Here is a 25,701-nt window from a genome sequence, read left to right as displayed (position 1 = left end):
TATTCGGGCAAAGTCCTGAAAGAGCTAAGAGAGAATGAGCCATGTGAACACCTGCAGGTCGAGAATTCCAGGGAAAGGGCACAGCAGATGCAAAGGTCCTGAGTTGGGAACATGTCTGCATGAGGGAAGCAGGAGAGCCACGGAGAAAGCGAGACAGGTATGGGGAACAAGGCTGGTCGCCCACACCTGGGACTTGTAGGAACTTCAGCTTCGGCTCTGGGTAAAATGGGAGCCAGAGGACTGTGAGCTGAGGAGGGACACCCACCTTATTTGCGGCTTCGCAGTATCGCCACAGCTGCTGAGCTTAATGGGCAGCAACAGAACCCCCAACACAAAACTCCAGGGGATGCCATCCACATGCAGTACATGCCGCCTGGGGTACCTCCTCGTACCCTTCTGAATGCAAGGTGCTTGGCAGAAGGGTGCAGAGCGGAGAGACCACGTAAGAGGCTACAGTGAAAATCCAGGCAAGAAGTGACGGTGGCTCAGCCGGGAGGGAGGGCAGAGCAGCTGGGTCAGACTCTAGATAGATTCTGGATAGAGTCACAACATGCAAGGAAGGCCATTTAAGCCATGTACCTGGACAAGCTCCCCAAGGGGGCAGGTGGCGGTAAGGAAGAGACGTGGCCCAAGGGCTGAGCCTTGGGGACTCTGACATTAAGAGAGGGCAAGGAGAAAAGGAGGATCCAGCCAAGGAGATCAAGAAAGAGCAACCAGTGAGGTGGAAGGAAACCCAAGAGAGTTTGATGTCCTAGAAACCAAATGAAGAAGGGTTTCTAATATCAGCGCAGACACTGAGACTGGGAAGCACTCCGAGGATGGTGGGGGAGAAGGGCAGGGCCTGCCTGAATAAACACCCCAATTCTGTCCCTGGTCATGAGTATCTAAACATACAGACTATGGTTGTCTGTAGACACAGGTGCATGATTCTTTCTCCAAAATCCTCCGGGCCGGGTGTGCTGAGAATTCCAAATGCATGGGGATTTAGAAAGACAATGTGGTTCCCACACTATACAGGGTATCACTGCCCCAGCAGGGCCTGGTGTAACACTCTAGGCTCAAGCACACTCATGTTTCCCTACAAACACATGAATATTAACAGGAAATGGGATAAATAAAGGTTTTACTGCCAAATGAACATCAGGCCAATCTTTTCCAATTGAGTTTAGATACAACCAAACACAGCTCTCTCAGAACTTCTGGATTTCAGAACTGAGGCAAGGAATCAAAGATATTTATCGGCAGCAGAATGGGAACAATAATTATCTACACATCTTAGCATCTGTAAAGATGAAATGCAATCATTCACCTAAAGTACTTAAAACAGTACCTAGAATACCATACTCCATGCCTGAGCGTTTTTTTTTTTATCATTCACACGTATAGTTATCATTTCACATGTAAAATTCTGCAAGTGTGGACAGATATTTGTGAGTATGAATGTATATCGTTTATAGTTACATGTATGTGTTTATATCATATTTATACACGTGCAAGTATCTTTTTTACCAATGTATGTGGTTATGCTTACATCTTTTTTTAAAGATTTTATTTATTTATTTAAGACAAAGGGAGCAAGCATGAGTGGGGCGGGGAGGGGCAGAGGGAGAGGGACAAGCTCACTTCTCACTGAGCAGGGAGCCTGACATGGGGCTCAATCCCAGGACCCCGAGATCATGACCTGAGTTGAAGGCAGACACTTAACCTACTGAGCCACCCAGGTGCCCTGATTATGTTTATATCTCTTTTTTTTTTTAAAGATTTTATCAGGCGGCCTGGGTGGCTTAGTCGTTACGCGTCATGTACAGATGTACATGACAAAACTTCATCATCTGTACACTTAAGATGTGTGCACTTTACTCTATACAATGTATCCTTTAAAGTAGTAAAAAATAATATGTACTATATGGGCCCATAATGGCATAGTAACAAAACTAGATTATTGAATTTACCCAGTTATTGTTGCCTGCTGAGGACTCTGAGGTTCATTGCAAAGGGAAATGAAGTTTTAGTGAGGTGTTAAAGACCGATCAGCTCTCTTTGGGGAGGGACCACGTCTGTCTCCATCACAGTATGTCTAGCCACAGTGTCTGGTAAAGAGTTAGTTCTCAAAAAGCTGAACGAGTGAATGAATGCAGGGATGGAAGCCTGAAAGCTGACGGCTTGGGGATGAGCCTCAGGACTGTGTCAATGCCACCTGGGTGTCTACTCCCATCTTCCCCACCCTAGCCCTGCCCTAGTCCCAGCCCCAGGGGAACCATACCTCAAGGAAGTCATCCCCCTCGTTGGGCAAAATTTTGCCCTGCCGCCAACGCTTGAGGAACCACCTGAGCTTCATGAAGAGCAGCAGGAAGTTGTGCTTGAACTGCTGGGACTCCTGCACCAGCATGTTCTTCTCCTGGCTCCAGAATTTCTGCTCCAGCCTCCGCTGGAGGCTCAGACTCTGCAGCTCAAACTCCCGCCTCAAGAGCGCCCTCTGCTGGTCCTCCTTCAGCTGGGAGGGGGACAGGAGCGTGAGCACCCTCAGCGGCCTTCCCAGCACTCCCCTTTCCCATTCCGCGCCTCAGATAAAGACAGAGAGGAAAGTTTGGGAGGTGCCTGTTGGTGATCCCTGCCAGAGGCTCTACCAGCGTCAGCTCATTCTACTGGGATAAACTCCAGGGAAGAGAAACTCACAAAAGCAACAGCGATCAGTTACGGATCACTGGGAAGTGGGATTTGAACCCGGCTCTGCCTCACTGTAAAAATCGTGACATCACATAATGAGCACATGCTGGCTGCCAAAGTTTCACGGGAACTCTCACATCTGATGAGGAACCCGGGTGGGTGAGCAAGGAGGGCAGGAAGGCATGACCTATGTCAAGCACGAAGGGCATGCCGGGAGAGAGAAGCTGCAAATCCTGAGGAAGGAATGCAAGGTCACGATTGAGAGAGCGGAGATCAGGATTAGAGTCTCACCCTGGATATGCAACCTGGGCCAAGCACTTCAGCTCCCTGGGCATCAGTGTCCCCATCTATAAAATGGGGACACCTCACAGGGGAAATCCTGAGGACTAAAGGACATAATGTGTGAAAAGAGCACTGCACAGCCCTGACATACAGTAAGGGCTTAATACATGCTTTGTATTAGCAGGACTACCAGCCTGGATCAGCAGCCAGACCTCTGGGCTTTCTGATACAGGCTTTCAGCTCTGATGGGAGCCGTATGTCATAGGTGGGAAACTGAGGCCTAGAGAGAAGACAGGATTGGCCTGAGGTCACACAGGCCATCAATGACAAGCCCAGGATTCCAGCCCAGTAGAGCTGATGCACGATCAAGTACAGCTAGGGTGAGGAGACTCAAGTTTCCCAATACTCTTGCCTTCTGAAGACCCGTGGAGCCCTAAGGTTTCTGCCTTCTGTTCAGGGAAGAGATGCTGGAGTCAGTATGGGGGGCGGGCACTGGGCACCACCCACCTGGACCATTTTCTGATTGAAGTTGTCGGCTTCCTCCTTCCGAAGCTGCCGCTCCTGGGACAGCTGCTCCTGCAGGCCCCGGAGGCTGTCATGGGCCTCAGCCAGCACCAGCTGCAGCTCCTTGATCTGGGATAGAGATGAGGGACACAGACACAGGGAGAGAGTGGGGTGGGGGGTAGAGCTGTGGTCAGAGGACGAGAGTTAAGTGGGGTCCAAGCTGTCCCTGGAGTACAAATCAGGCACAGTGGCTGGCCCTACTTCAAAGGGTTGTCAGACAATTAAGCAAAACAGTGCACTTCAAATTTAGCTATTATTATAATTTAGCCTTGATAATTTCCCTCTTTGAAATGCATTGGAAGAAAATAACATATTGAGAAAGCTAAGTTGGCTTCGCAAAGATGTTCATTGTCTCATTGTTTATAACTACAAACATTTAGAAACAATTTGGATAAATTAGGGGATTAATAGGTGTGGTTAACATGTCTATGCATACGTAAAAGTCCATTCAACGTACACTTAAGGATAGTGTCCTTAATTGCATATATATCATTATATTATACTTTAATAAAAAATTTAAAAGGATATATACCCCCAATAGAAAAACAGAAAGGACACGGGGACACACACTTAAATGTGAACAGTGGTTAACTGACAATCTTGTGATCTTGACTTCCTTTTATATATCGTCATGCAATGCTGCTTTGGGATTTCGCTCTAGTTTTTTGTTGCTTATAATGTCCATATAATAAAATCTTAAGAAAAAGACAAAGCTCTAGGTTTTGAGGGGAAATTGTGTTTATAAGTATTGTAGCTAAACAGGCAGAACTAATCTATTCTATTAGAGAAGTCAGGATGATGACTGGATGGGGACCAGAAGGGAGGCTTCAAGGATAGGTCAGGCTCTTGCTTCTTAATGTGCTCGCTGATTTCAAAGGAGTGTTCAGTTCGTGAAAGTCATTCTAACTATCCACTTACTAGTGCTTTTCTATGTGTGTTATGCTTCAATTTAAAAATTTTTAAAGTATTTCTAGTAACAGAGGGAAATTCTTATGCCATCATGTTAAGCAGGGAAAAAAAAAAAAGGAAATATCATCTGCTACTCCTACATCAAACCTTCCCAGACATAGCAAGATGTCCCTCTGTGGAAAAAAAAATTTTTTTTATCTAGCCAATAACATGGAAACTTGGTTATGGAAGGCACTCTGACTTAAGGTGTATCTTGTATGCCTATTTTATATGAAAGATTCTTGTGGAGTTCTTCTTAGACTCAGTGCCTAACACAGAGCCTGGCAAGTTGTAACTGCTCAGTCAAGAGTGGCTGACTGAAACAATAACCAAATGCATGCAGGTGAGCTGGCCTATCTCCTTTTCTCAGAAAATGAGAACTAAGTATCTTATGTAATGTTTTGGTTTTTCCCTTTTTGCCATGGCTGCTAGGAAGCTCAGACCACTTAGTTTGATTCATCAGCTTCCAGGGTAATTTCTCCCCCTGGGCACCTGCAGATTGGCCTTCCTGGGACCACAAAATTGCCTTCCATGGATGTTCAGAAGAAAAGGGTTCTTAAAGTGGGACACACACAAGGCTCTCCATGGCTCAGGAGTCTCCCATCCCAACCACAGGAGCATTTTCCTACTTCAGGTTCATTATGAAGTGGTGGTGAAGACTCAGAAGGCTGGGGAGGGAGGCTCAGGATGAGGGAATCCTAGAAATTCAACAATCTCCACCCACTTGAATCCTCCCATGTTACAAGCCGAAAAGATGCAGCCAGAGAATGGGAACAGGCCAAAGGCCACAAAGCCACATTGGTGGGTCCCCTGAGGCCCTGAGATGTGTCATCTTCCTCTTCCTCACCCAACAGGATCAGGCTGTAATAAGGCTTTTCAGGCATTTAATCCCTTCAACAGCCCTCTGAGGGATCACCTTTATTGTAAAGGTGAGAAAACAGAGATCAGAGAGGTCAAGTGACTGGTCTACAATCTCACAGCCAGTATATAGTAGTTGCGCAATTTGAACGAAAGCAGTCAGCCTGACTATAAAGATTGCTGCCCTCTCGCTAAAGAAATGAGTGGTTTTGTTAAATGACATAAACCATCAAATTCCCTGTGAAATTTAGTACAGCAAAACAAAATCTATTCTTTCAAATGAGTTTATAAGCTTCCTTTTATCAGGCCAAGACCCAGACTTCCTTGTCTCCCTTTCAGCTTGCTGCCTGGAAGCGTGGAACCACACAGAACACTCAAAACCCATGTCATCACCAGCTAAGCTTCTCCACAGATCGCCCCACTTCTGGGAGGCCCCAGCCACTCTCCTCCAGCCCTCCCCCTCACTCCATCAGGCCTAGGCCCACCTCAGAGGCGTAGGAATCATTGTCTTCAGCTCGGTAAGGCCTGAAGTTCCGGCTGGGGTCGGGCTTGGAGTCCAAGTCACCACTGCGGAAGGGCTCTCGTATCCTGGGCTCCCATTCTGGCAGATCCCTGAAGTCAGGTGGCTGCACCCAGAGGCACAGGCGGAAGAGACCAAAGGTAACAATGGGGAGGGGCCCAGGGGGTGCGAGAAGCAGCCCCCACCCCAGGCCCTGGGCTCTAGAAGAGGCTCTGATCACCCACTTGAGGGCTGGGGCCTCAGTGGGTTCAGCTCTGCAGCCCAGATTCGGGCCTACAACTACTCAGCGAGCAAGTCTCTGTTGAAAGGATGAATGAGTAGCCAAGTGGTGGGTGAGAATCCTGGTCCCGTAAATGTCTGTCTTATGCACAAACCTTCTGGGCCAGCCTCAACAGTCCTGCCACATGGGTAGCCTCAGCTCATTCCTACCTCCAGAAGAACCAAGGGGGAGACCTAACATTGGGCGGGGGGCGGGGGGGGGGGTTCCTGCTTGCTTAAAAAAGTAAGGTCAAGCCAGATCAGCAGGGCACAGATTAAAGAAATTATGGCACAACTACACCGTGTTGTTGTCAGAAAAAAAGCTAAATTTGTACGGATGTGGTTAGACCCCTCCCGCTGCTCTCAGGATGAAATGCTCCCATACCCCAGCCAGCCACCCTCCTTCCCTTTGCCCACAGGCACACCATGCTCCTTTCGGCCATGATGCCTTCTCACGGGCTGCTCTCTCTGTTTACAAGTCTCTTCCCTGCTAATCAACCCTTATGATCTCAGCTCACATCAGAGGCCTTCCCTGACCTGAAGACGAGGTCAAGTTCCTTGCTCACAGAACCAAGTGTCCTTCCCTGAGAGCCCTCCTATCTGTTTGTCATTTCACATTCCAGTGGCCTGACATCTTGATGTACATCTTTCTTCCCCACTAGATGACAGGGACCAGAGGACAGGAATCAGGTCTGGTTTTGCTCCAGCTCCAAGCACAAAAAAGTACATGACCAATAAATACGGCAGTGTAAGCGCACGAACCACTAGACACATTACACAAGAAAAATCAGTTGTGTGGTGACAGCAGGTACCACATAAAACAATCTGGGTGAGAAACAAGCCCACGAGAGGACACGTACAGAAAGACTTCAAAGGGCATGCTGTGATGGTGACACGGTCGTGTTCTGGGTGATGAGGACACCGGTGTGCTCCCCTCAGGAAAATCCAGTAAGCCGCACACTCGAGTGCCATGTGCCCCTCTGTCCTGCATAGGATTTGGCAAAAAATTTCTAACAAAAGAAGTAACGGGGGCTGTGACTGGGACATCTTACCTGGAAGTCGGAGCCAAGGTCTTTGGCCAAAAGCAACTCCTTGGAGGGCCCCTGGGAGCCCAAGGCAGGCAGCGATGAGAAGGGCTCTGGCTGCTCCTTGGAAGAGCCCCCCAGGGCGGCATCCGCCTTGCGCGTGAAGGCGTTGAGCTCCTGCTGCAGCAGACTCAGCCTCACCAGGATGGCGTGGATGAGCTTGGCGTCCCTGGGACCCTCGCTGTTGTCGGGGGCCTCGTGCAGCCGAAAGTCAGCACACTCGTTGTCCAGACAGAGCCGGAGGCCAGCCGAGAAGCCGTTGGCGTCGGCCACCAGGACGTCGATGGCCTTGCTGACCAGCGCGGCCTGTTCCCTCAGCCCAGGCAGCGCCTCGGTCTCCCGGGCCCTGCAGAGCCGGGCAGCATGGGGGCCGGGGGCGTCGCCAAGAGCCGCGGGCACACACTGGGCAGAGTCCCCGGCCTCGGCGTCCGTCTCCAGCATGGGCCGCGTGCTCTGGCAGGAGGCGAGGTCACAGCGCTGGAGGTTGGAGAGCAGCACCCGGTTCTCGTACTGCAGCTTCTTGACCTTGCCGCTGAGCTCGCCGATCTGCAGCTTGGCGGCCGCCAGCTCCTCCTGCGAGGGCTCGCTGAGCACGGAGCAGCTGTCCTCCGACAGCGTCACGTCCAGCTCGTGCTCCGCGCGGAACTTGGCCAGCTCGGTCAGCAGCAGCTTGTTCTGGTCCTCCAGCTCGGCCGATGAGCGCCGCAGCAGCTCGGCCTCCTCCTCCACGAACTGCAGGTGCCGCCGCAGCTCGGCCAGGCTCTCCCCGCACTCGCCGCCGCCCAGCGCAGAGAGGGCCAGGCGGGCCTCGCCGCTGCCGCCTCCGTGATCCTTCATGTCGTCCATCTCTGCCCGCAGGCCCCGGTTTTCCACCTCCAGCTCCACGATGCGGCGGCTCAGCAGGTTGGCTTCCTCCTCCACCAGCTTCAGGTGCACCTTCAGCTCGGTCTCCCGGGAGTGGGGCGCGTCCGCCAGCTCCTCGGCGGACAGGGCGCCGTCCAGGTCCCCGAAGAGCGAGCGGTACTTGAGCAGCTCCTCCTTCATGCTGTCGTTCTCCTTGGCGAGTTTGCTGAGCTTCTTACACATGAGGGCTGACTCCTCCTTTGCAAAGTGCAGCTGGCACTTCAGGTCCGCGCTGTCCTCCTGCAGCCGGATAGACACAGGGACACACAGGACTCAGGAAGGTGAGTGTCACGACCGCACTTCAGGGAGCGCTAACTACGTGCTGGGGGACACAGGAAGGAATCAGACAAGGCCCTGACTCTCGAGGAGCAGGGGAGACAGGGAGGGAGACCTCCTTGATGTGGCACAGCCTGGGGAATCCGGGAGGGCTTCCTGGAGTAGGCGACATCCTCCCACACAACTGTTGCTGCCACTGCTGCTACCATGACTACTATAGTTTCCTCATCTGTAAAATGGGGCAGTAACACTCCCTTCCTCATGGAGCCACGGGGAGGATTAAAAGAGATATTGTAGGAAAAGTGCCTGGCACGCTGACAATCCAGGATCACAAGAAGCTAACCGTACCCTATGCCTGACCTGCACCACATCTGTATGGAGCACTTTATCCATCTGCCGGTAAACCGTGGGCTCCGGGCATCATGTTGGGAAGTGAAATGAGCACTGAAGCCCAGAAAGTGAAAAGGAGAAGGGCGGGGTTGAGGCTGGGGAAGAGTGGGCTTCCCGGGCCACTTGGAGTTAGGCCTTGGTCCTTCAGATTCAAAATTGCCTGTGGGGGCCGTGGGGGCTGCCAGGAAATACCTGCACCGAAGGCTTCTTGTCTGTCTTCCCCAGGGAGCGGGTTCCTCTCTTCTTCAAGGAATGCTAGAAATTAAAAACAAAATACAAAAAAAAACTCAGAAAACTGAAAGCTCATAGGTTGATGATGGGCATTGAAAGTAGTCAAGGTGCCTTGGGTTCCACTGTGGACCGCCCTCCTTGCCCAGCCTAGCCCAGCCACGATCAGTGCTTGACAAGCACCAACTACTGAGTTACAGGGGTCTTCAAGAACACCCAGAACACCAGAAGCATGTTAAGGAGAGGACTCTGATCACACCTGCCCAGGGTTCCCCTCCAACCCCACCCCTACATTATGATCTTCGCCTGGGCCAAGACCCAGAAATCTGGGTTTCTGTTCTTCTACGTCTTTCATTCATTCACGGAAGATTTCTTGAGTACCTATTATGTGCCAGGTACAGCTAGGCACAGAGGACACGGCAGTGAACAAGCCAGACAGGATACCTGGGGAGGATGCTATGGGCTCCACTCAGATTCCCGCCTCCTCAGAACTGGGGCAATTGTTCCCCCAACTAAGACCTAAGTGATGCCGCTGGCTGAGGGCAGCCCCCTCGTTCAAGATGATATGGTCCAGAGCCTCCTGCCTCAGCTCAGAACAACTCTTAACAGCCATTCCAGCTCCAGAGCTCCCCAGCAGATGGGCCAAAGCCGCTAGTGTGAATGCTCTGAGGCTCCTTGGTGGCATTATTCCCAAGGGGACTCTTCCATAAACACGCAAATCTCCATTTCAGGGGGAATCCTGTCCTTGTGGACTTTAATTTGGAATGCATACTAATAAGCAAAATGCATAATGTGTAAAACAGATCACAATTACACAGGAGGGACGGCTTGATTTTTCACAACTTAAATTGTTTTAAGTTTTCATGCAAAATAACACCAAAATAATCATAATTCAAAAATCCAGAACTGATATGGAAAGAAACTGATTTTTTTAAGAAATTAATCCTCTTAATTAGATAAGCAAATTCTACATGGAAAAAAGTACCCTAAGAAAGTAAAAGTATAAACGATACTGGGAAGAACATTTGCAGTTTATTGCACTGACAAAGGGTTAATATCCTAAGTACATATAGAGCTTCACAAAATATGAAACAAAAAGGCCAACAAACATATACTAAAATGTGCTAGAGATATGAAAAACTGTTCAGGAAAAGAAAGGTAAAACGGCTTGTAACCAGAGGAAGATGTTCAACCCTATTCAAGATGGAGAAATGCAAATTAAAACTACATCCAGAGGGGTGCCTGGGTGGCTCAGTGGGTTAAAGCCTCTGCCTTTGGCTCAGGTCATGATCTCAGGATCATAGGATCGAGCCCCATGTCGGACTCTCTGCTCAGCGGGGAGCCTGCTTCTCCCTCTCTCTCTGCCTACTTGTGATCTCTGTCACATAAATAAAATCTTTAAAAAAAAAACTACACCCAGAGACCATTTCTCACCCATCGGATGGGCAAAAATCCAAACATCTGACAATTGGTGAAGCTATGGAGAAGCAGGAAAAGTCCTATTCCTCTGGGAAGAATGCAAAATGGCACAAGCCCTATGGAGGGGAACTTGAGGAAATGTTACAATAATTTCTCCTAAAATTTCTTGATGTTTAAAAAAGTCAACTCAGGGGGCTCCTGGGTGGCTCAGTCGGTTAAGAGACTGACTTGATAACAGCTCAGGTCATGATCTCAAGGTCAAGGGTTCGAGCTCCCCACTCATCCCCCACAAAGTGCTCAGTGGGGATTCTGCTTGAAATTCTCTCTCTCCCTCTCCCTCTGCCCCTCTCTTTGCTCTAATAAATAAATACAATCTTTTAAAATTTTTTTAAAAAATAACTTTTAAAAGTCACTCAGATGGAAGAGTGTGTTGAACATTCCTTCCCGCGAGAAGGATGATTTATACTAAATGTACAGAACCTCGCTTGGGTTGCCTTTACTTTTCAAGTTCAAGTATTTTCTGAGTGCTCCCAGGTGTTTGAATGCATGCTTCCCTAGCCCCCCACCTCTCACACCCATCCCTGAAGGTGAGAATTGATGAGAGAACAGAAGGCTGGCTGAGAACAAAGCAAAAGCTGACACCCTCCAATCTTCCCCCACCCCCACACTCCTGGGTGGGACATAGGTGACATTCTTTAGGAATTTCCCACCCATCTTAATGTTAATACCTTGCTACAGGGCAAAATGACCTTGGCAAAGGCAAGGCCTCTGGTATCTGGTATCTTTTGTAGGTCCTCTTTAGCATATGAAAATTCTATTGAAACCTCCCTTTTCCTTACCTCCCCCCAACTCCATGGTACTTAACCTTCCATCCCTCACAACTGAGGGGGCGGGTGGCCAGCAGCAGGGGGGCAGCAGCTCTTCCTGCCCACGGGTCCTGTTCTTGTGCTTTAATAAACCACCATTTTGCACCAAAGATGTTTCAAGAATTCTTTCTTGGTCATCGGCTCCGGACCTCACCCCACTGAACCTCACCTATATTCTAGAACTTCATCAAGAACCATGGATCTAATCCAAGCCCCCACCTCGCTGAAGGTGGGAGAAAGGTCCCACAGTAAATCCATAGCTGACCCGGGGCCAGTTCTCAACCGAGGTCCCGACATAGTTCCCAAGACTTGGAAGGAGAAAATGTGCTCTGAGTGTTGGGGGCACAGCAGCTCTCAACCTGTGTGCGCATCACAATTACCTGGGGGAAGTTGAACAAAAAATGCTGATGCTCCCGGTGCCAGAGATGCTGCTGTAATTGGCCCGGGTGGGTCCCAGGCATTGGGATTTTCAAACAGCTTCCCAGGTTGATTCTACAGTGTGCCCAGACTAGAACCAGAGAGCCCAGGAATTGAACTCCAGCTGGGGTCTGAAGTGTATCTTGGAGCCCAATCAAATCCTAAAGAGACCTTTTGAAATGCAAACGAGGCAGGAAGACAGAGGCTGACATTTCAGCCACTGGGGGCCAAGAGCGAAGAGCCAGTATGTGAGAAGGGCTGATCTGGGATCTTTGAAAATCAAGGAGGAGAAGGACGGAAATGGGGTGAAGCCACAAAACAGGTTCCCTCAACAAACAGCCCCTCCCACAAATGGCGCCTGGGAAGGGGGTGCTCAAAGGGACACCCGGGCATGGAGTGAGTGGTGAGGTGACGGTGAGGCTGGCAGATCCGGGCTGGCTTATTGCAAGCTGAGGAGGAAGGGAGGCCTCCACTGGGAGCTGAACTCTGGCAATCCCGCAACACTTGAGTTTCTCATCCTGGGCGAACCCCTTCCTCTCCCTACAGAACTGAGCCGCTTCAGGTGATTGTCAAGCATTGCAGACTCCCTGGAGGGAGGAAATGGGGTGACAGGAAGGGGGGGCAGGGCGCTATGAGGTCTCACCCACCACATATAAAGGAATGAAATCCGGGGCACCTGGATGGCTCAGTGGGTTAAACCTCTGCCTTCGGCTCAGGTCATGATCTCAGGGTCCTGGAATCGAGCCCCACATTGGGCTCTCTGCTTGGCAGGGAGTCTGCTTCTCCCTCTCTCTCTGCCTTCCTTTCTGCCTATCTGTGATCTCTTTCTATCAAATAAATAAATAAAATCTAAAAAAAAAAAAAAAAAAGGGAATGAAATCCTACCATGCCTAACACCATTAAAAAGGAAGGACAGGAGTGGGATTTCCTGACATAGTAAAGTCTCTGGGACATCTGGGTAAGGAAAAGAAGGAACACGTGCAACAAAACCCACAACCCAAATGTCCACCAACTGACAAATGGACAAAATGTGGTATATCCACACGCGGAGTATCATTGCTCACCCACCGAAAATAACGAAGGACTCGTACTTGATACCATATGTGTGTATCCTGAAAACAGCACGCTAAGTGAAGGAAGCCAGTCTCAAAAAGCCACACAATGTAGGATACCATTTACATAAAATGTCCACAGTAGGCAAATCCACAATGATAGAGAGCAGATCAGTGGTTGCCCAGGGCTGGGCGTGGCCCTCCCAGTGGCTGGGGAGAGACTGTTGATGGGCTTGGGGTTCTGGACGGAGAAAGTGGTGAAGGTTGTTCAGCTCTGAATAGTCTACAAAACCACTGAACTGTACACTTTAAAAAGATGAACTTTATCGTATGTCAATTGTATCTCAATAAAGCTGTTATAAAAAGGAAAAACCTAGAGCATGTTACCATTGTTAGAGAAATAGGGTGTGTGTGTGTGTGTGTGTGTGTAGAACATACCCCACCCAGGCTGTTCACAATGAGAATAAAGCAAACTTACACTTGGCTCTGTCTTCCCCCACATTTGTGGCGGGTGGGGGAGACACAGTCCTCCAGCTTTTTCTTTAAGACTTTTTTCTCATTCCAAAATATTTTTAAAAATAAATTAATATAGAAAAATACCTCACTGTAAATCTACACAACAGTGACAATCAGAAGTCCCCCCCCCCGCCCCGGCCCTGTCATTCTCTCCCCAACCTGAGGGTGACCACAGCAGACGGCCAGTTGGAGCTCCTTCTTGACCTTTGGCTCTGTGTTTAAATACTGAAATAGACAGTGCTCTTTTAGACTTTTCTTTCCTTCCTATGTTTACTTGACTCTGTCATCTCTGATTTTTATAATAAGCACCTCAGGCAGAAGAAAACCCCAACCACCCAGCATTTTTAAGAAGTTTGTGTTCATGCTACATTATTCTACACGTTACAGAAACCATGGATACAATATAATCCCATCTTTATTTTCTAAAAATACACAGAGAAATACACATTGTGTGAATACGGAGAAAGGCTAAAAAGACACAAACCAACCTGCTAACCACGGGTTAAGCTGGGTCAGGAGCAGAATTGAAGGAGGTGGTTAAGAGAGGCTTTCCTTCTCATTTTTTATGTAGGGTTATTATTATTTCTATTATTTTTTTAGATAACACATTCACATTATTCAAGCTTCAAAAACCACAAAAATGGGGGAATTTGGGGGCAATATAAGAGATCTAAGCTTTCAGTTATGGACTGAATAGGTCTCCGGGATGAAAGGTACAGCACAGGATACGTAGTCGATGGTGTTGTAACAGGGCTGCATGGTGACGGACGGCAGCTACACCTATGGTAAGGACAGCAAAATGTGCAGACTTGTTCAATCACTATGTCGTACACCTGATACCAATGTCACGTTGTGTGTCAACTACACTTTAAAAAAAAAAATCACAAAAAGGAACAAAGTGAGCCCAAGTCCCCAGTTTTTCTGCCCAAGGCAACCAATACCACTGAGGTCAGATGTACCCTTAGTGGTAGGCTGGGCCCGCCCTGATGTGCTTTTATAGTGATATTTTTGCTTCACTGAGCACTTCTGTTAGAAGGGAAAAAAATGCATCTAGACCTATACACTGCAATATGTGTGTGCATGTAAGTAGAGAAATGTTTTGGAAGTATATGCCCCTGCCACCCAAATAATAATTTGATAATTACTCAGAGTAACTCCCCCTGAATACTGGATTACAGGTGAATTTTTCCTTCTTATGACTTACTTGTATTTTCTATTAGTCTTCCTCTAAGCTGTCCGGTGGAGGGAGGAAAATCATAGTGAGATGTTTTTTACATACTGTCCCAAGAAAAGTCCCTGGACACCTCTCCAACTGGCAGACAGTACACTTTGAGTACCATGAACCTCCCATGTAACCTCACTGGGAAGGGAGGGCAGTGGGCAGAGACGAGGGGCCAGAGCGGGAAACACTTTCAGGACCAGAGGGACTGCAGCCTTTTCTGGTTGGAACTGACCCTCCCTCTCCGGGGCCCCCCCCCAAGCCATTTGGGCTCCCACACTACCCTTCAGCTCTGGAGGGAAAACAAGGCAGGCTCACAGAGCACAAAGACCTCCTTCCCTCTGCAGGGCAGCAGCTGGCCAGGCGGCCTGGGGGGCTGCGGTGCCCCTTGAGGGAGCCAGGGCCTGTCAGAGCCCCTTTGTCGAGCCCCCAGGGGTAGATGTTCTGGCCCCAGGCCTCAGGAGAGTGGGAAGAAAGGGGCAAGGAGGGACAGTCGCAGCCACCAACAAGAATGCCTGTCTCTAAGTGACGGACCCCAAGGGCACATTCTTTGGCCTGCAAACATCAGGGACTTCCCCACCGACCAGCAGCAACTCACAAGACCATCTCTGAGCAGCCAGGGTGGGGCCTTTCAGCATCCTTGGAGCACAGCCTATGTCCTGCCTCATCTTTCTCTCTAGTAGATTGGGTCCCCCGCATGTCCAGGCCGCACAGAGAAGCTGCCTGAGCTCAGCTCTGGAGGGGCCCCTGTGCTCCAATGCCTTCCCTGCTCCCCTGCTGCCAGGAAACAGAGACCAACCTTCAAGGAATAAAAATGAACCTGCTGCCAAAACAGCTGGGCAGATTTTCACCAAATATGGAGGGGATGCTTGAAAGGGTCTCACTGAAAACACAGACGGCGCTGTGCGTGCAAAATTTACTCTAGAGGGGGCCTGCGGTGGGGGTGCGTCTTGAAGACTGAGGCAGCTAGAGGCCACGCGGCTCTGCGGTAAGGGGAGACCATCTGGGGGAAGGAAGCAAAGACTGGCTTAGACATGAGCCTCACGTCAGAAGTCACGGGGACCCACACTGAAAACGGCAGGCACGATTTGCGATGTAACTGCTCCTTATCCGGGCAAGTGGCAGCTTGCTATAGACCCCGCCTTGCTAGGGGCAGCAGAAATGTGTTCTTTAAGGTAAATGGGACTGCAGACCCAGAACCAGCCAGCAGTTTGAAAGGGTGATGAGGATCCCCAGCATTTACCAAGCCCTTCCCCTCCGCTAAGCACCTCACCTGCTCATCCCTGAGAAGCAGGCATGCATATTCCTGTTTTATAGAAGAACAAACCGAGCCCTGGGACAGTTACACGATTGGCCCAGCAGCACAGTCACTGGCAAGGGAGTGGCAACGTGAACGCCAGCATTCAAACTCAGGCCCGTGTGACCCCAAATTCGAGCCTGACCCGCACCACACAAACCACGGCCTGGATGCATCAGACGACACCGCCAGCAGAACCCAGCGTTGAACCTGGGTGATGTGATGCCAAGGTCAGCGCCCTGTCTACCCCATCAGAGTGGGAATCGGGGTAAGAAGCTGGTGCCAGAGACAGACGGGCTCCCTCCCTGCAGTCAGCAGCCCCTTTAGAGGCTCTGAAAACACAGCAGGGCCCTAGGGAGGTCCCCGGACAGGGTGAGGAAGGCGGGGCAGCACCTAAGAGTCGGGGTGACTTTGGGAGATAGAGTTCTGGGTTAGAAGCCCATTTTTGTCTTTTCCTGCAGCCAGGAAAAGCCTCCAGCCTAGTCCCATCTACACGCAGCAGTCCACTCCTTGGTATACATACACCCAGGAGATCTAAACCCGGATCTTGTACAAAACCCGTGTGCAAATGTACGGAGCAGCATTCCTTCTACTAGTCCGAAGGCGGAAACAACCCAAATGTCCATCAACTGATGAGTGGACACACAAAATGTCTATCTATACAATGGATTATTATTTGACCATAAAAAGGAATTAAGTACTGACACATACTTCAACACAGATGAACCTTGAAAACCTGATGTTGCGTGAAAAAAGCCAGTCATAAAATATCACCTATCACAGCATTCCATTCACATGAAATGTCCGAGACAGGCAAATCCAGAGCCACCGTGGAGATTAGTGGTTGCCAGGGGCTGGAGGGCAGGGGGGAACGGGGAGTGACTGCTAACGGGTACGGGCTTTCTTTCAGGGACAATGGAAATATTCTAGAGTTAGATCATGGTGATGGACGTACAACACCATGAATACATTAAAAACCATTAAATTTGGGGCACCTGGGTGGCTGAGCGGGTTAAAGCCTCTGCCTTCAGCTTGGGTCATGATTCCAGGAAGCCTGCTTCCCTCTCTCTCTGCCTGCCTCTCTGCCTACTTGTGATCTATCTCTCTGTCAAATAAATAAATAAAATCTTTAAAAAAAAAACAAAAAAACAAAAAATCAAAACCATTAAATTTGACATTTTTAAATGGTGACTTTTATAGAATGTGAATTTTTTTTTTTTAAGATTTTTTATTTATTTACTTGACAGAGAGAGATCACAAGTAGGCAGAGAGGCAGGCAGAGAGAGAGAGGAAGAAGCAGGCTCCCCGAGGAGCAGAGAGCCTGATGTGGGGCTCGATCCCAGGACCCTGGGATCATGACCTGAGCTGAAGGCAGAGGCTTTAACCCACTGAGCCACCCAGGTGCTCCTATAGAATGTGAATTATGATTAAAATACTGTCGAGAAGAGTAGCACCTATAAAATGAGGATAACAGCTCTAGGTATGTTGGGAGGCCGTTGGTGTGGCGCCTGGTACAGAGCAAGCACTCGGACACAGCCACTATATTCTAATACATCATGTCAACACTCATACTGGCTTTCTGCCTAAAACTCGAGAATGATACTGGACGAGGGGGAGGCTGCTGTTACGATTCTTTAGCCGCAGCCCAGCTGGGCAACTGTGCCACTGCAGAGGGTGGGTGGGGCTGGCCACCCTCCCTTCTCTCCAGGGAAGAGTGATCTCCATGGGAACCACATCAGCTCTGGCCAGGGGCTCCTGTTCCCAGTTGGGTGACAGTATCGCCACAGCAACCTGTCAGGATGGCAAAGGCAGAGCTGGATGATGGGACTCCAGCAGCTCTGGCAGAATGGCTAAGGGACCCTCAACTCCATGGAAACCATGTCAGGAAGGAGGAGGGGAAGGGGACCAGGCAATCAGCAAATAAGCACAGAGCCACGCCCCCTTGCCCAGATCCCAACAAGCCAAGGGGCATGTTCGGGAGGGCCAGACCTGCCTTGCTGACATTGCCGTCCTAGGGGAACTGAACCGGTATTTCTTGAGCACCTACTGCCCAGCACCACGCAGCCCCATATGGGGTTCTTTACATGCTTGACTGTATTTCAAACTTCACAAATAATCCCCCCACCCAAATCCACCTAACTACAGCACTAATTAAAAGAACATGAAGCAAACTCATTTTCTTTCCTGTGCCATTCCCACCATCTCTCACTCCTTAGTTCAGGGGATTTTCCTCCACGCCTCTGCCATGCATTCGCACATACACATGCCCCAAAACCAGTCTGCTCTGTATGCCTTTTCAAAATACTTAGTGGGACTGCACTATATAAATATATATACACACACAGCTCTCTAACTTTCTTTTCCTATTAGATATCTTTCAGCACCAGTACTTACATATCTACCTTCTTTTTTTTTTTAACTGTGCTAACATATACATAGCATGAAATTTACCATTTCTAGTCATTTTCAAGGATACATTTCAGTGGCACTAGGTGCATTCGCTTTGCCAAGCAACCACTATTCATCTCTAGAACATTTTTATTATCCTAAACTGAAACTCTATACACACTGAATACCAATTCCCCACTCCCTCCTCTCTTTAGCACCTGGCTACCTCTACCCTGCTTTCTGCCTCCATGAATTTGGACTACCCTACATATGTCCTATACTTGGAACCATCTAATACTGGTCCATTGGTGGCTGGCTTATGTCACTTAGCATCATGTCTTCAAGGTTCATCCATGGTGTAGCATGTGTGAGAATTTCATTCCTTTTCAAAGCTTACCAAGAGTCTACTGTATATATATATATACACTGATGGCCATTTGGGTTGCTTCTACTTTTCGCCTATCATGAATATTGTTGCTCAGAACAGAGGGGTACAAATATCTGTTCAGGTCCCTGCTTTCAGTTCTTTGGGGCACAGATCCCAAAGTGGAATTGCTGGCTCATATAATAATAATTGCATGTTTAATTTGTTTAGGAATCGCCATACTACTTTATTCTTTTTAACTTCTTCATAGGGTTCTATGGTTCCCCAATCTGTCATAAACAACCTCATGGGCTGGGTACTGTTATTATCCTAATATCAAACGGAGAAATGGAAACTTAGAGGGGATGTGGCTTCTGCTAAGGAAGGGGGCGCTGAAGTCAGGCAACCTGTCCCTCTCTGGGCCTCAGTTTCCTCTCCTTTACAATAGAAACACGCTGAGTTGGGGTGCCTGGGTGGCTCAGTCAGTTAAGTTTCCGACTCTTGATTTTGGCTCGGGTCATCTCAGGGTCATGTGCTCAGTGAGGAGTCTGCTTCTCAACCTCTGCCCCTCCCCCTGATAACACACACTCTCTCCAAAATAATCTTTAAAAAACAAAATAGAAACATGCTAAGCTTCAAGGCACTCTCTGAAACTGTCTCCCCTTTTCACTATCAAGGGTGGCAGCACTGAGATGTGTGAAGAGGGCCCCTGTGCTGTGGGCCAGACCACAGGTCGGGAGGGGCGGGGCGGGAGGGGCGGGAAGGTGGGGGGGGGGCAGGAGGCTGCCTGAGGGAGGGGACCTCCCCCCTGGCCCTTAGCAGCAAATGCCCTCTGTCTCTACACTGAGAAGCCACGGGCTCGTCACACCAACTCGCCCAGAGGAAGGGTAGCCGGAGAACTGTTCTGGCCTCAGGGCTGTGGTGTTCTAGTCCTGGAACACTGACATGCTTGCCCTCAGGGAAGGTGAGGAGTGCCCTAGAACAATGTACAATCCTAGGACACCCTCATGCGCAGCCAGACAGCTGAGGCCCAGCTGTGCCTCTGTGGTCAGAAGCTGCCCAGAGCCGTCAGAAACACAGACCCCTGATTCTAGAGGATTCTAGCCCCTAGGCATCACCTAGGCGGGTGGCTTTCAAGAGGCATTTTACAGAGCCCCTGGGCCGCGTGCAACCTGAGGACATCTCTCTTTCTCTCAGGGGCTGTTTCTTCATCCAAAAATGGGTACAATCACAACCTCACTGGGCCTTTATGAAACTGTTGAGGGGAAAGTGTCTAGCACGGTACTTAACACGCCACATGCCCAACACAAAGCAGAAGACAGTTAAGTACGTATAAGTGGAAGGACTCACATGAGCAAAGCCAGAGAGGCTGGTGCCTGGGGGCCATATTTCAGGAAGCATCTAACGTCCTAACTAACATCTGTGCTGAGACACCGGCCAGAGGCTCGGCCCCAGCACTGCCTCCACACCAAATGGCAGCCCCTAAATCACATCCACACAAGTTACCCCAGTGAGTCCTCGCACGACTGGGGGCATCCTTATCCTGTTCTGTAGGTGAGGAAACTGAGGCAGAGGGCCAGGCCCCACGCTGGGCACCGTGGAGTGCTTCCCAGTTAATCCTCCCACAGCTGTGGTTCTTAGGTGGATGACTGTCTGCTTCATTGGACCGTGGGCGCCTGGAGGACAGGAATCAGTGTCTTTCATTCACCACTGTGCCCTCAGTGTCTGGGACACAGCGCACACGGCAGTACTTGGGAAATGTGTGTTGCAGGAATGATCGCATGAATAAGACAGCTCTGCCAGTTACAGGCGTAACTGTGCAGACACAGCGGTTCAGAGCCCCGGCTGGGTGGGGCTGGCATGCGCCCACCTGCCCCGGCCTGGCCCTGCCTGGGACGGACGGGTCCTCACCTCTCTCGGCCGTTCCAGCTCCGTCTGCAGCACCTGCTTGGCCAGCTCGGTCTCGATGAGCCGCTGCCGGAGCTCCTCGTTCTCCTCCTCCAGCCGCGCCCGTTTCTTCTCCACCGCCTCTAGCTCCTTATGCAGCCGCACGGAGATGTCCTTAGAGACCTGAGCAAGGGTGGGTGATGAGCAGGGACCCCACCCCGCCCCGTTCCGCCGGGCCCCATTCCGCCCCGCCCCACCTTGGCTGCAGAGCAACCCCCCAGCAGACAGGGTCTCTCACCACTCCCACTTAGCAGATGAGAAAACCGAGGCACAGAGAAGTCAGTAGAGGGTAGGGGGGTCACACAACCAGAAAAGAGCAGAAGCAAAACCCAAACGCAGGCACCCTGTGCTCCCAGTGTCTATAACACAGTTCAGGCCCCAGGAAGCTGGGAAGATCCTGCCTGTCCTTAAGCAAGGCCTTCTCCATTATCCAGCACATTCGGTGTTTCCAATTCTCACAAGAGCCTGTGGCAGGGCCAGCTCATTTTAAAGGAAGGGAAGTCAGCTGGAGTGGAAACCAGAGCAAGACGGGCAGCCCCCAGAGCCATCCGAATCCCACTGCTGCCACCAACCAGCACGTGATCCTGGGCAAACCATTTCCCCACCCTGTGCCTCAGTTTCCTTAACTGCAAAATGGGTGTAGTAATAGTGGCAGCCTCACGGGCCCAGCAGGAGGACTGAATCAGCAATTGCACAAAACACATCGGCCCTGGGCCAGCACAGTGAGTGCTGGGGGAGTGCTCAGTCCGAAGCTCAGAGAGGGGCATGACTTGCTGGAAGTCATGATGTGACCCTGAGGCTGGTTTCCAATTGTCTGGGATATAGAACATGCTCTAAATGACAAAGGCTGGGCGTGGGTCCAAGTCATCCCTACAGAAAGGAACTAACAGAGCTGCAAATGCCAATCCTGGTGCCAGGGCTCTGCAGCAAAGCACCCCGTTTCCTCAAGGACACCCTGAGGGTCAAAGGCCAGGAAAGGGGAGCCCCTGGAGGTGTGGTAGGCTCCTCTGAGCCGGTAAGTCCCAACTACCCCTGAGCCATCCAGGCACTATCATTTGTCAAAAACCTACCATGTGCCAGATTCATGCACCTTTACCCCAATTCTGTGTGAGGCTCGCTGCCTAAGTGACCTGACTCGGGGTCATGCCAAGGCAGGGTAAGCTGAGCTAGAGGGAGCCCCTAGAATCTGCCTGAGAGGCCAACGTGGCCAGGCTCTGGAGGCGTCCGAGGGCTTTGCCAGCAAGAGGTATGTAAGGGGCAGACAGCCCAACGCCCCAGGCCTGCCAGGCTCGGAAACAGCAGGGGAAGAGGGCCTACTCCACGCCGGAAGCGAAGAGGGCCCTCCCTGCCTCTGCCCTCTGCCTGGACCCAGGCCCAGCTCGGCATGGACCCACTGGCAGTGTGAGAGACAGGCCAGGAAAAACAACGGCCAGAAAGGAAATTCAGCCCTGCCTCCCCCTCCCTCTGTTGCCCACTGCCGCACTCTGCCCCTGAAGATCTCCAAGGATGGCCAGAATCTTCCCCTGTCCACATCGTGGGGTGAGCAACCCGTTAGTATCAGAACAAGAACTTGGCAGGTGGGGAGAACTACACGGAGTCCGATTCCAGCACTTTCGGTGTGGACACCCACGGCAAGTTTAATGACACATTTGAAATCTCAGTGTGGTCACTGGTAAGCAGAGCTAAGAAAGACAGCCTACTCCCGGGGACGCTGTGAGGAACACATGACACAGCCCCTGGGCTGGTGGCTAGAACATGGAGAAATGCAATTTTTTAATGCCCTCTGCCCTCTGCCTGGACCCAGGCCCAAACATCACTGCTTCACCTCCATGCACTCGTTTTGTTGGACTGGGCCCAATACCCCACAGCCTCACTCTGGAGTTTGGTGTCAGGATTTTTGCTGAAAGTGTTCAGTCCCAGGCTCCTGGCTATGGTCCTCAGTTTGGGGCTATTAGGTCACCCAGAAGCCCCTGTCCTGATGAATATCCCATTCATTCATTCATTCATTCATTCATTCACCCTGCTGAGACCATGGGGGCAGGAGTGGGGGGCACAGAGATGAAGGCCCCGGATCACACCTGGGCTCCTCCACATCCCCATGTCCCAGCAGCAGGGCATGGTCTGGCACACGCTAGTGCCCGGTAAATGCTGGTGGGAGAACAAACAAATTCAAGGTTCCAACAAGTGAAAAGAGAGGGAAATGAAGGAGTGAATGGCCGTTGTACCTCCCCTAACTCGACTAGGGATGCTCCCCTCAGTCAGCCACTCCGCCCATCGTCCAGGGAGGGCCGTGTCCCTGACTGATGTGAGGGCTTCTCTCCTAACTGTGCCCCCACTTGGGGCCAGCTCCTCTCCACTGAGGGATTGCTCCATCCCCACCATGGCCTCAACCAGGGAGGCAACACTCTCCACCAAGAAGTCATGATCTGTGCAGATTCCTGGGTCCTCTTGGGTTCATAAATGACTGTATTGATTTCACCCCTTCCGTGAGTCCCCAGCCTCCTTCCGCCCCATTCTCCACAGGATCCGCAGGATCTCCTTCCCCATTTATCCCCCACCCCCGGAGATTGCTATGTGGAGAACGTCCAACCCCAGGCAACTTACAGGATTCCAGTGTGAACAAAACAGCCCTCAATTTCAGGTCTCACAGGACCCTGTGCCCCCAGCAGAGGCCCACAGAAGCGAAGACCATGGTAGCCTGGAGGGCAGGAGTCTGGTGGTCTCTGCCTGTCCCTTCCTCTCTCTGAGCCTCAGTGGCACTGCGTGCTATCACCTCTCATGGGTGATTTATAGAATTAATTCTCACAGAGCGCCTGGGAGGCTCAGTCATTAGGCGTCTGCCTTCAGCTCAGGTCACGATCCCAGGATCCTGAGATCAAGCCCCACATCAGGCTCCCTGCTTGACAGGAAGCTTGCTTTCCAAACTCTCCCATTCCCCCTGCTTGTGTTCCTGCTCTCGCTGTCTCTCTGTCAGTTAAATAAATAAAATGATTAAAAAAAAAAAAGAATCAGCTCTCACTTCCTGACGCGTCAGGAAGGGCTTTATGATTCCCATTCTGACGTGCAAAAAGGAAAGGTCACCTGCCCAAGGTCACATGGCCAGGAAGCTACAGAAATAAGGTTTGAAATCCGGTGGGTCAACTCTAGGGTCCTGCTCTCCACCTGACCCTGTTGCTGGCCCCAAGCTTGAAGACATCATGTTAATATCTGTACTCAAAGTATTAGTAATAAGCCCCGCAGAGGGTTCACGGACTCATGTGCTCACAGGGCCCCACCTGCTTGTCTCATTCCATCCTCGGACGATCCTCCCAACTATTCCCAGGGCAGGGGGCTGAGATACTATGGGAGGTGAAGCAGCTGCAGCTTCCGGACACCAGGGCAAACCCCCAAAGCGCACACAATGTGCTCAGCCATGAGGTCACTGTTTACAGCACTGAGGCCGGGCTCCTGCCAGAAGCAACCAGCAGCCTCCAGGCCACGGCCCTCCTGCTCAATGGGCCTCTTGGCTCATGGGTGTCCCTGTCCCTGTCACTCTGAATCCTCAGGGAGGGGGAATGGGAGGTAGGGCCTGGGAATGTGCACTATGGACAAGCCCGCCAGGGGATTCTAATCCACAAAGGCAGGCTGAGATTCTGGCATCCCCTTCCCTGCCCTTGCCCCCTACTGCCTTCTAGGTTCTTCTCCTGAACATTAACACTACAACCAATATTTGTTCCTTTGCTGGGTGAGCACCCCGCACGAGATTTGGGGGCCAGCACTGTCTTTACTTGAGCCATTTTGATTTAACCTCAGAAAAATCTCTATAGGTAGGGCGCCTTGGGTGGCTCAGTGGGTTAAAACCTCTGCCTTCAGCTCAGGTTGTGGTCCTGGGATCGAGTCCCGCATCGGGCTCTCTGCTCAGCGGGGAGCCTGCTTCTTCCTCTCTCTGCCTGGCTCTCTGCCTACTTGTGATCTCTGCCTATAAAATAAATATATAAAACCTTTAAAAAAAAATCTCTATAGGTAGAATCTAGTTTTATCTCCATTTTCCACAAGGGGAAACTGAGGCTCAGAGATGTGAAGGAGTGTTGCAAGGGCCACACACCAAGCAAGGGGGAGAGTGGGTCTTTGTCCCGCTGCCACCCTGCCTTCCCCATGCTGGGCAATGTTCCCACCGAGGCTCTGTGGGGCTGGCAGTCTGTGAGGACCACAGAGAGCCTGCGAGGGAGAGATACCAAGGTGTTTTTCAAGGCGCCCTCACCAATAACCTACCTGCTGGACAAAACCACTAGAACGGCAAAAGCCCTACAGATTTGGCTGCTCTCTTCCCCGTATGTAACAGAAGGGGAAACTGAGGCCCCCAAGAGGTGGCCCAATGCCAGTCCTGGCCTGGGCCAAGGAGCTGGCAGAGCAAGTCAGAGTTCCCCGGAATTCCCAGCTCTGGGGACCCTCCCCAGCTCGGCCGATCAAGCACTCCCAGGAGATACCACAATTCTAAGAACCCCCAAAGTGAATGAGAACAAGCCCAGCACGTGGGGTGTAGCACGGTGCCAGACCCGGCCTGCGGGAATGAGCTCAGAGCTGGCGCTGCAGGGGCGGGGAGAAGAGGGAGTGAAGGGGCCAAGGTGAACGCTGATTGGCTAGTTCAAATCCCAACAGAAGGGGCGGCTTCCCCGCGCGGGCAGCCAAGACCCCCTCCCACACGCACACCAGCTGCTCCGCACTCCGCCCAAGGAGGCGCTGGCCTGCCGGCCCAGTCATCGGTCATCGTCCCTCCTCCTCTTTCTAAGGCTGACTCTGGTGTCCTGGCCCCAAATCCCCAACCATCCAGGCCCCAACTCTGCTTCGCCTGAACTTCCGCAGCTCTTCCTCTCCCTTGCCCCTTCCATCCAGTGTCTGGAGTTTGAATATCTGCGTAACCATTTTTGGGGGGGGGGGGTGCTGCCGGTCAGATAGCTTTAGCCTGGGAGACACACCCTTTCTGGGCTCAGTTTCCTCACCTGCACAGCCCACCCGTAATCCCCGCTGCGCACCTGCAAAGACAATGGGAAATGCGGGCCTGCCTAAAGGCTGGCGCTCACCGTTTACCTCCCAGCCCTTACAGAGAGGGCTCCCTCCGCAGCCCCCTCCCCACTACCGGCTCAGGCCTCAGTTCAGAAGTCAACCCTGCAGAAAGAGCCTGGCTGTTCCCCAGGCTGTACCCCCAACACCAGCTCCTGCAGCCCCTTGCTCACACTGGGCTGAGTTCTGAAAGTGGG

At 51.1% G+C, this 25,701-nt stretch overlaps 1 protein-coding gene across 3 annotated transcripts in view; it reads right to left on the bottom strand.

The window, feature by feature from the left end:
* SOGA1 (suppressor of glucose, autophagy associated 1) overlaps nucleotides 1–25,701 on the bottom strand; it is a 69,146-nt gene that overhangs the window by 21,197 nt on the left and 22,248 nt on the right. For 2 of the 3 annotated variants that reach the window (XM_032350748.1, XM_032350746.1), the window contains exons 3-8: nucleotides 20,429–20,587; nucleotides 8,944–9,006; nucleotides 7,150–8,325; nucleotides 5,805–5,945; nucleotides 3,457–3,582; nucleotides 2,264–2,494 (exon numbers count right to left, since the gene is read on the bottom strand). In XM_032350748.1, coding sequence (XP_032206639.1) covers nucleotides 2,264–2,494; nucleotides 3,457–3,582; nucleotides 5,805–5,945; nucleotides 7,150–8,325; nucleotides 8,944–9,006; nucleotides 20,429–20,587 — 1,896 coding nt within the window. The remainder of the gene's footprint in view (nucleotides 1–2,263; nucleotides 2,495–3,456; nucleotides 3,583–5,804; nucleotides 5,946–7,149; nucleotides 8,326–8,943; nucleotides 9,007–20,428; nucleotides 20,588–25,701) is intronic. The other variant, XM_032350749.1, reaches the window with a different exon arrangement.

This window comes from Mustela erminea, chromosome 7 (assembly GCF_009829155.1).
Source record: "Mustela erminea isolate mMusErm1 chromosome 7, mMusErm1.Pri, whole genome shotgun sequence".
Lineage (NCBI taxonomy): Eukaryota > Metazoa > Chordata > Mammalia > Carnivora > Mustelidae > Mustela > Mustela erminea.
The sequence above is the reverse complement of the archived record's forward strand: the minus strand, read 5'-3'. Positions and strand labels throughout refer to the sequence as shown.